The sequence below is a fragment of the Acipenser ruthenus genome, chromosome 2, assembly GCF_902713425.1.
Source record: "Acipenser ruthenus chromosome 2, fAciRut3.2 maternal haplotype, whole genome shotgun sequence".
NCBI lineage: Eukaryota > Metazoa > Chordata > Actinopteri > Acipenseriformes > Acipenseridae > Acipenser > Acipenser ruthenus.
The window spans coordinates 26,776,397-26,786,709 of NC_081190.1; the positions used below are offsets into that span (position 1 = coordinate 26,776,397).

Sequence of the window (10,313 nt, forward strand, 5' to 3'; positions counted from 1 at the left end):
TCCAACTCACTGTGGACTGGGGTATTGCCGGCGGATATGTGAAAATGTTGGATTGGCGAACATCTATAGAAAATGACATTTACACATGCACACATAGGTTACTGGGGAAGTGCTATACTTTAAAAGTAAGCGACCGTAAACGAGATTAAGAATATGTTGCTATGCGGTTTACAATATAAAACAAGAAGCTTTTAAAAGAAATATAATAAAGGGGTACTAAATGTACAGTAACTTATGGGTGGCTTCTTAACTCTTAAAGAAGTCCTTAATGGTTTTCTGTTTAAATGATCTCTTGTTAGCCGCCATGTTAACTAATGATAGGACAAGCATTGCGCTGGTTCTGCCTCCGCCGCTTCTGCTGCTGCAGAGCGTCTCACCTCGGATACACAGCTTTCGTATTCTGTGACGCTGCTGAAAGCACTTCAGTCAGCCAGTTAAAAAGCCTTGAAACTGAGGATCGCCGTCCAGCATAGTGTTTAACTGTTTGGCTTTACCGCTCAGAATTGGACCAGATATTGGCATTCCTTTGTACAAACCAGGTATTGCTTTGTCCAGTTGATCATCTGGAGCACGTCACATGGTTTTTCTTTGTTTGCAAGCACTGAATGCGTCTGTTGATCCCACAAACGATTTTAGATTTGGTTCTGCCTTCTTAATATCCGTCACGGTACTTTTCTCTATCCCAAAATCAGCTGCTATCTTTTCCCTAGTTTCTCCATTTTCAAGCCTTCAGAGGATCTCCAATTTGTGTTGGGTTGTTAAAACAATGCTTTCTTTTTGTTGCCATCGCGGACGCTGCACATGCTGCTGACACCATCACCCTGTACTAAGCGTGGGTGGTTATGTGACGGTCGGATGTAAGGCGTTCCACTGTAATTATTTTGTTGGTCATTTATTTAAGTTTAGCAAACTAAGTCGATAGGATGTGCTTGTTTTTTTTTCTGCCTTTCTCCTGTTATGCAAAGTAAGTGACGTGGTCTTGAAATCTAAATTCTGTATTTTTATGTTGTATACAGTGCCTTCTTAAACATAAGCTGGCAGTGTGTAACAGTTAAGTATATTAGAATAAACTATGATGGGCTACTGTTTTATCTGCTGGCTAGTGGAGAAAATGCATTTAACAGCTGAATTGGGGTAAAACTAACTTGTAGACCCCTATGCACTGGACTTACCTGACCTACGCACCACGTTACTGGATCCTCAGCCGATTCACTATCCTTGCACTATTAATAGGTCATTGTAGATATAATTTGCTATAAGCCTAACTTGTTGAATCCGAGCACAGTATTAATTGATCTTGCATTGTAACCCTGTACAGTACTGCCCTGTAACACCTGTAAGTCTCTGCCAAATAATAATAATAATAATTTAATAATAATAATAATAACAATAATAATAATAATAATAATAATGATAATAATAATAATAATAATAATAATAATAATAATAATATGAAGTGTTGTCATTCAGAATACAATAATCCGATTCTACTGGACCCCAAGCCCTCTGCCTTTTTTCTACCTCCCCATTTCCTTTGGCCACCATCCCCACTGATATATATATATATATATATAGGCACTGGACTGGTAGATAATGTTGCTAAGTGTTAAAATGTATCCTCACCTCACAATAACACTGTTTCATGAAAAATCTACTAAAAAGTAGGGAGGGGTACAAAATAGACATCTGCGTTATAACGATATATTGTTCAAGAGGTGAACAGTAAAGTTAAATATACCTTTATGAATAAATAAAGCAGTAAATAAATAAACTGAGCCCAGCTGCCTAAAATATCCATTACAATTGAAATACTCAAACTCTCGGTGTAGTCATTGTAATGCAAATGTCCTGCAAACAAAGGCATATGCACACCCTCAATGCAATTGCTATGTAACACTGGCAAAATAATAACACGATTCAACGTGTTCCAGTCATTTTTATGTATTTATTTGTTTATTCATTTATTCATGCATTCAATTGAAAAAAAAGTCTTAGTCTTGTATAGCAAATGCAGCTTTTGGAAAGAAAACATATTTGATTAAAATCTTAGCTAAATAACACACGCACACACACACACATACACACACTATCTATCTATCTATCTATCTATCTATCTATCTATCTATCTATCTATCTATCTATCTATATATATATATATATATATATATATATATATATATATATATATATATATATATATATATATATATATATTACAAACCGGTACCTTAATTTTAAAATATTGTTGAATCATTTAGGGGGAAAACAAATTATAAAACTCCTAGTGAGTATGCAAAAATTCAACGATTTTACAAGAATGTGTCTATTTGTTTCAGTTGTATTCAACATATAACAAAATAGATCATACCCTATGAGTTGCGCTTCCTGGTGCTCTTCAGTTCTTGATATTTCTTTTGTCTTATAGACAATCAAAAGGATGCTTATCGTGCAAATAGTCCACCATTTCCGTGCAGGACGCATTTCTTGAACAGTATTCAGTTAAATCCTTAGACTGCTTTTCCTTGTTTTTCTTAATTTCAAATGTAAAATAATTAGCCAGATTCCACCCTCTGTTAACTGCAATCACGGTTCTTACTGCCAGTGCCAGCACATTTACTTTACCCTGAAACAGTAACCCCGCTCTGTGATGGAAAACTAGATGGTCCAATGAAACGGTTAACATTAGATCCATGCAAATATATATAGCGATAGGACCAATAAGGAGATAAAGGGGCGTGGTTTATCATTTGAAGTTTTGTCAGCGCTCAGTCGCTTGAGACAACACGCTGCCGAAGATAAAAAAGAAGAGAAAAGGCCACTATGACAGTCAGGAGACACCCATGGTAGCATTTGGGGCTACAATTGATAAATAAACCGTCACTATTGGCTACAAACACATACAGAGGGAGGCGATATTCAGGAGGAAGAGGGGCGTTTAATGGAAGATACTAATGCAGCCTCATAGTAAAGTGCAGACACAGGACAAAAACTGAAAACCATGACGGTTTTGTCATCGTGATTCGTAAGGCATTGAAACCAACGCTGTTGAAAAGTACCGAGCGTGACTAAATATTTTATTTTGGTTTCTGTTGACGTGTGCTGTATTTCCTGATTACACCCAGCCACACGCTTAAACTGAAAACAGTCACACAATCAAGTAGCATTTTTAGAAAGACTCGACCAAGATTCGTCATTATTCATATAATTTGTTAATTCATATCTCTCTCCAGGGTAGCGTTTTGACTTCAAGTAAAAGCACCACTCTGTCATCCAAAAGAAAGAAATAGTTTATAATCACCAAATGTACAGTGACTGTGGTAACGTTGTATTATTAAAACACAGAAGCACATACAAAAAAGAATAGTGTCATCTAAACTTTCTGTCTAGTATAAGATGTCCTTTTTTAGACTTCTGTAGAGAGACCTCAAGCACAGTTGCAGAAATAGTCCATCTAATGTCTGAATGCTTGAAAGTTTTTGTGCCACTGTTTTACATGCTGTATCAGAGGCTACACTATAGTTTATTTAAGCATTAATATCTGACACAGCAGTCATTCCTGCTTGATAGTTGACTGGAAAGTCTAGGGTCCTTAACAAAAGGCAGAGTCCCTGCTGCAGAGGATGTTAATGCTATTATCTACCAGAAAGAAAATAAAAAACATGACTCAGATGTGTTTTTATAGCTCTTTTTGCACTGGATCGTGTTTAGTTGTTTGAGACTAAGCAGTTGTAGCAAGCTTCAGATTAATGAGATGTTTTACTAGCACGTTGTTTTTTTTAAATAAGTTACCCCACTGTGTTTTTGTTATCTTTTACAGTTTATCACATCCCATCGCTGTATGGCTGTCCATCTGTTTTCACTAGTTTTCAATAGGGAATTCCAGGTTTTATTTGCATGTTTGAATTTACAAGTAATTAAGCGCAATTAATACATGGATACCTCTGTCATTGCCGATATTAATCTAATTCTCTGTGAAGAGAATCTAATTGTTCCATATAAATATACAATTGCATTTATAGGTTTTCACTATATTTAGTTTATAGTTTACAAACTTACTTAATTTGTTAGTTCCACGCTTCCTACTCCCACCTCTGCTCGTGTTTTTTGCATAACCGTTTGATAATAAAAGTAGCATCCTTTTGTGGGTATTTCCCCTGCATGAATCAGATTTATGGAAAGTTCATAAAAGTAATTCAAAATTCAGAAGATTGACCCTTCAAATACTTTATTAATCATGTCTGTCCCAAAAACACATACTAGACCTTTATCCACAACGGCTCCGAGTGCTTTTGTGTTCCTCATCTTCTATTGTTTTTATTAAAAAAAAAAAAAAAAAACACATTCACTTATCCACTTTACCGATGCTTTGTGCATGCAAGACTCACTCAACGAAAAATGTCCATAGCTCCCAAAATATATTCTGTAGAGGCCCTTTTTTAAACACATTCACACTTCTAATATATTTGTATTTCTTTTATATTTTTTATTGTTGTGCTGAATTTCTCCAGCTTTAAAAAGCTGTCAAGCCTTAAGGCTGCCACACAGGGTTGCCACATAACTGACAGAGAAATAGCAACCTCGTTCTTCAAAACAAGACAAAACAATACCAAAACAAGCACAACCCATGTTAGAGTATGGGTGTTTATGCAAATTCCAACCGACGACTGACAAATTCTCAAAAAAACATGCCCGATCCCGCTTGGCAACTCTACTGCCACACACCAGACGCGATGCGATTTTTCATTGGGCAACAAGATACTTTCGCAGCGACATGACCATACAATACCAGAAGCCAAGTTTGAAAACTGACAGATCTATACAACTATTCAAACTTGCTATTAACAAAACTATGATCAAATGGTACATATTCGTCAACATGATGTGGAAATTATGAGTGTCTTCTCTGATGGTTTTTCAATATATATGGCAATAAATCATACACACCAGGCTTATTCATAGCCTTTGATTACTGCAACCTTTTAGGCTTAATAAGCTGCATGAATATAGATCTCTATTATCTCTCTCGTAAAAATATTCTTTAGTTTTATTAAACTGCCAAAGCCTCTGTGCTTTTGAGGTACACTTTCCAAACAGTTATTCCTCTAAGTACTTCTAAGAACATGTTTTTACATCTGGATTAAACAATAATAATATCCCATACATACAACTTTAACACACAAACATAAGATATATAGAAGCACTGAAAGAAACTTGATTAATGTTTTCAGGAGAATGTATTTATTACACAAAGACACAGATAAAGACTTCTCATAGAAAAGTTTGTTAAGTTTATTTTAATACTTCTAACCCTTTAAAAGTAGTATATTTAAAGTAGTAGTTAAATAAACGATTATGTTTTCCAAAAGAAATATTTCTCACCCTAGGATGATAGATTTGCTTTGGAAGACCATAGGTTTTCTAAACAAGACCCAAAGTAGTGCAGTAGTCCCAATAGAATGCCAGCTTTGGTTATGGCCTTGGTTAGTGCACATACTGTACCTAAAGCAGAACTGCTTAGAGATCCTGTCATATATACATTTATTCACAATGCTATCAGTATTGCCCTTGTAGAATATAGAACACGAATAGGAAATGTTGTTTGTCACAGGGAATATATAAAGTACACACACACACACACACACACACATATATATATATATATATATATATATATATATATATATATATATATATTCACACACACACACATAACTTTCCTGCACTGTGTCTGCTTTTCTTTCTACACAGCTGAAGATTTTTTTCTGAAACATACTGAAATAAATTATTTTTTAATCATTTAAACTTTTTGTGTACATCCACAAAAACAACATTTAATTTTCGTTTTGATGTACTGCAGTTATACCTTCAAACACACACACACACACACACACACACACACACACACACATATTTATAATTTATGACCATGAAATTGCAGTACCACAAAATATTAAACTGAAATCTTTACAGTTCAATTGAATTAGTAGTGCATGGAGACATCAGATTCAGCAATAATTGCAATGAGCAGTTTGTCATAAAATCAGGAATATTGCAGTCACATAGTTTTTGTAATAAAGCTATAATGATCATTTGCACACTGTCACCCACTCTACCCCAGGCCACACGTATTATTTATCTTGTAACTGTAGCACTGGATCATTATCCTGCACAATTTAAAATCATTAAGCAGTTTAAAATGCATATTATATTTTAAATTGACTTTCATGAGGGATAGACCCCCCCCCCCCCCCCCACCTTATAAATTATGCTCATTATCATATAAAACCGCCCTAAGTAGTCCTGTCCATTCTCAAATGTTCTCTTAATATGCTAATAAGATGATAAATAACCTAAAATAAACTAAATCACTGACAGGTGTGAGATGATACTTTTGGAAAACAAAGTTGAATCATTTGGAAAATAGTCTGAAGGAATTCAGTGCATTTGGTTCCTGCAGGAATATTTACAGTATTAAGAGATGGTGCCACTGTTCAGCAGAATACTTAAAAAAAAAAAAAAGTCCAATTAAGTTCAATTGACTAGCCCTTTCCATCATTATATTAAAATACGGATTGTGTTGATCTCTGACAAACTTATAGACAGGCCTGTGCTGTTACTTAATCCGGGGCTGCAGCTTGAGCTGAAAACAATTCAGTGTATTTAGAATAACAGGAAATATAACACTGGGGGACAAATTCCCTAACAGGTAATCCTGTATTTCAAATAGTGTTCCCATAAAAGTTATAAATAAGCCAGATATTTCCCATACAACTGTTGTGAGAAAATTCATTACCAGTTTGTTTTGGTTACTCAAGGGTTCACATCTGAAAATGTCGAGAATCCTACTTACTAATGCTTATTTAACATCTTAGAACATATAACATTTTAGTTTTTACTTTCTAAGATGTTGGCCAACAATGCATTTTAAAATGCAATAATTGTTTTTCCGAATTGTATAACTTTCCCAGTTTGAAGGGCCTTCAAGCTTCTGAAAATAAACCAGCAGCATTGACACCAGATCCCAGAAGCCAAGCAAGGTTGGACTGGGGTCAGCAGTCCTCCAATGAACCCTACGTTCTTCAGTATTGTTGGTGGCTCTGCAGGGAGCACTTCCAGGTATACCAATGCTGTGCCATGCTGCGCTGTGGGAATAAAAAAAGGCATATTTTAATACCAAGTTTCTGGCACATTCATACATTGTTTTAAAACACACCCAAGACTGTTTGAAATGAGGAAAATGCATTTTAACCTAAAATGACATTTCATACATCAAGTTATATGGAGAAACAGCCTGCTGATGAAATGGTTGTACTGTTTCCATAACAAAATCCATTTTTGTGTGTACTCATTTCATCACCAGAGCATAACATTTTGAGAATCTGCTGTTCATAAAAATGAAATGCTCAGATTTTTTCATGCATTTGTAATTATCTGTAGCAGCAACTGGAACTTCCTTTTCCCTATCAGTGGCATGGAAACTGGAAAATCACAGGCCAACACACACTTGTGTGTTATTATGCCGTACTAGTCGCTTGACTTGGGGTATAACCACAAATGCTAGTCCACAAATAGAACATGGGGAACACAATGAAGCAATAAGAGTTGGCTTCAGAAACCCATATTGCATGGTTAATTAACTATGAGCAGATATAAAGCTTTGTTTGAGGCCTCATCTGGTTTATTTATCTCCGTGCTTGTTTTTCGCTTGTGCAGAAAATTGATCACTGTACGTCATCTAGACAAGTCATAGCATGTGGATAGAAAACACAGTGTTTTTGTGGTAAGATTAAAAACCATATTTTTATTGCAAAATGACAAGGACAAAAAAACAGCAGATACATGTGTAAAACTTTACATGAATATTTATGTATGTATTTTATCTTACTGCTGTTATTTTGCATATTAATATCCAGTTCAGCCGCAGCTCCTGTATTTTTCAAAGTGTGTTACTTAGTAAACAAGAAAAGTAGCTGGGGAGTAAGGAAAACACTTTACCCTTGGATCTTTAGAGCCATTTCAAAATTAGAAAATGGGGAGAGAAAATACAGCATTGCACCTTGCCACAGATGCAATCCCTGCAATTGTTCTACCACTGAGCTTTTCTGCCCAGTTGATGGTCAGCCCATTCACTCCTCTATATGACAGCAACTACAAATGACAGTACCAGAAATATATGGCCTATTATCTCAAGTCACTGAAGTGTAAGCTTCCTTGTGTTTGAAAAGCAGGTATACATTCTGCCCATCACTTTCTGACGTGACTGTTTATATCAGCACCCTTTCAATTCATTTTTTAGAACAGAAAATGCTGTAGTGTACAGGAATTGTCCCATTGACCCAACAGGGGATGCTCATAGAAGCCTCTGTTGAATGTGGAGGATCAGTAATTAGTTTTTTTATTAATTATGCATGCCAGTGATATGTAGATCAGCATGGGGGCTAAATGGCACGTTGCCAAAAGTGCATTTTCATTGTTTGAAGTCATTACTTTTACTTTGCATTTAGTGAGGGTGGCAGTTTCACTGGGATAAGGGTAGTCACGATTGATGCAGACATGAGCGTGGGCATCCAACTGCTGCACTGAAGCAAGTTTTCTCTGTTGTTTGGAAGTACTTGCAGATATGTCCATTGTGGGCAGAATAAAGTGCTTATTGATTTTGCTCTTTTCCTTCTCTGCCTGGTAGCCTGGTGAGGCACTCATCCTAACCTCGCAATAATATTCCAGCTGTCCGATGTTTAATCAATGAAAAAAAGGTTTAAATGTATTACACAGGTCTGTATGTTCAATTAAACTCCTGATTGATCTAGGGAAACCTCATTTGTGACACATTTTATAGTAAAAAGCATCAGAGATTAGTACACAGATAACCCGCTATTAATTAAATGCTAGGTGTTCTTGTTGAAAATAATTACATTAAAACACACAGGCAGTTGCAGTGGTTGGTGGCTGCCACTACCATGGGTACCAGCAATGGTACCCCTAGTGTGGAAGGACATATATACATGTGTATATGAATATACAAAAAGGCAGGGGTGAAATTCTCAGAATACAAAATGAGGCAATGATATGACGGCAGTTTTGGAAGGATTTAATAAACCAGTCATTGTGCCTCAAGACACTCTCGTGATAACAAGTCACATTTGAAAAAATGGAATAAACCATTTAAATTTAAGTTTGATGATGATGTGTTATCAGGTTACAAAACAGTACTGTATCAGTTGGGAATGAATCACTAGCGGTACCAAAAAGGTGTTCTTTTAAGTGAAGTGAATCTGTTTCACCCCAAGGGTGTTCTCTTAGCCAAAGTGTTCTCTTAGGAAGTGTTCCTGTATGTGGAGACTGCTGTACTAACTACAGTATTTCATGTGTCACATTTTTGTTTTTCGGTAAGTATATGGAAAACTACAAAACGGTATGTAATTCAATATATTAACATTAACACTATTCAGAAGGTTTCATTCGACTTTATGAAGCAAAATTAGTTCATCCTATAGGGTGATGCAAAACTTCTGGCCATGGCTGTATATTTCTACTTAGTTTAGGAGTCTACCAGGTTTTATATTCTTAACCCACATAACAGTTGATCAGTGCTCGAATTATAGGACAAAAGGTAGGGGGGCCTGTGACAGGAATGGCTGACTGGTCTGGCGTCACGGCAGAAGAAGGGACCACAACAACAAAAAGGTATTGTGCAGTGGCGCGGGCGCCGTTTTATTTAAAGCAACCAAAAATAAATAAATAAAATATCCAAACAGAAAACACTCGCTCACAGAGCAAAATAAATAGTTAAACAAAACAAAATCACGAACACAAAAATAATAAACAAAACCCAGGTCAGGCTGAGCATTTGCCTTCACTGTTCCTGGAGTTTACTTTTAGTTTCGTTTTAATCCTCTCGCTCGCTCACTCTCCTTCCAACACCCACCCAGAGTGCCGAGAGCTGCAGGCTTTTATTAACAGGTGACCATCTCCCGATTAGCAACAAATTAAACCACTTAATTCATTCGGGAGATGGCCACCTTCTGCACGAGTTTTAATTAATTACTCCTGGCAGAGGACGAGCACCGATCTCGCCTCTGCCAGGACACGTTTTAAAAATAAACAAAACAATAACACGGCGCTATGCCGTCATAAATACAATACAATAAAACATACGGCGCTCGCCGACATAAATATAATAATACAATAAATCTAAATAAATAATACAAAACACTCTGCACAGGGGCGGAGGGGGAGACCCCGATCTAAAAATAAATAAACAATGTACAGGGCTGCTCGCCCTGTTACAGGGCCCTAAAATGTGAGCCTGAAGT

At 36.3% G+C, this 10,313-nt stretch overlaps 1 protein-coding gene across 1 annotated transcript in view; it reads right to left on the minus strand.

Annotated features, from left to right (window-relative positions):
* The window catches only part of LOC117963346 (CMP-N-acetylneuraminate-poly-alpha-2,8-sialyltransferase), a 40,257-nt gene extending 37,530 nt beyond the window's left edge, over positions 1-2,727 (minus strand). Inside the window, exon 1 of the mRNA XM_058992822.1 lies at positions 2,369-2,727. Coding sequence (XP_058848805.1) covers positions 2,369-2,481 — 113 coding nt within the window. The 5' untranslated portion in view covers positions 2,482-2,727. The remainder of the gene's footprint in view (positions 1-2,368) is intronic.
* Between the last annotated feature and the right edge of the window lie 7,586 nt (positions 2,728-10,313).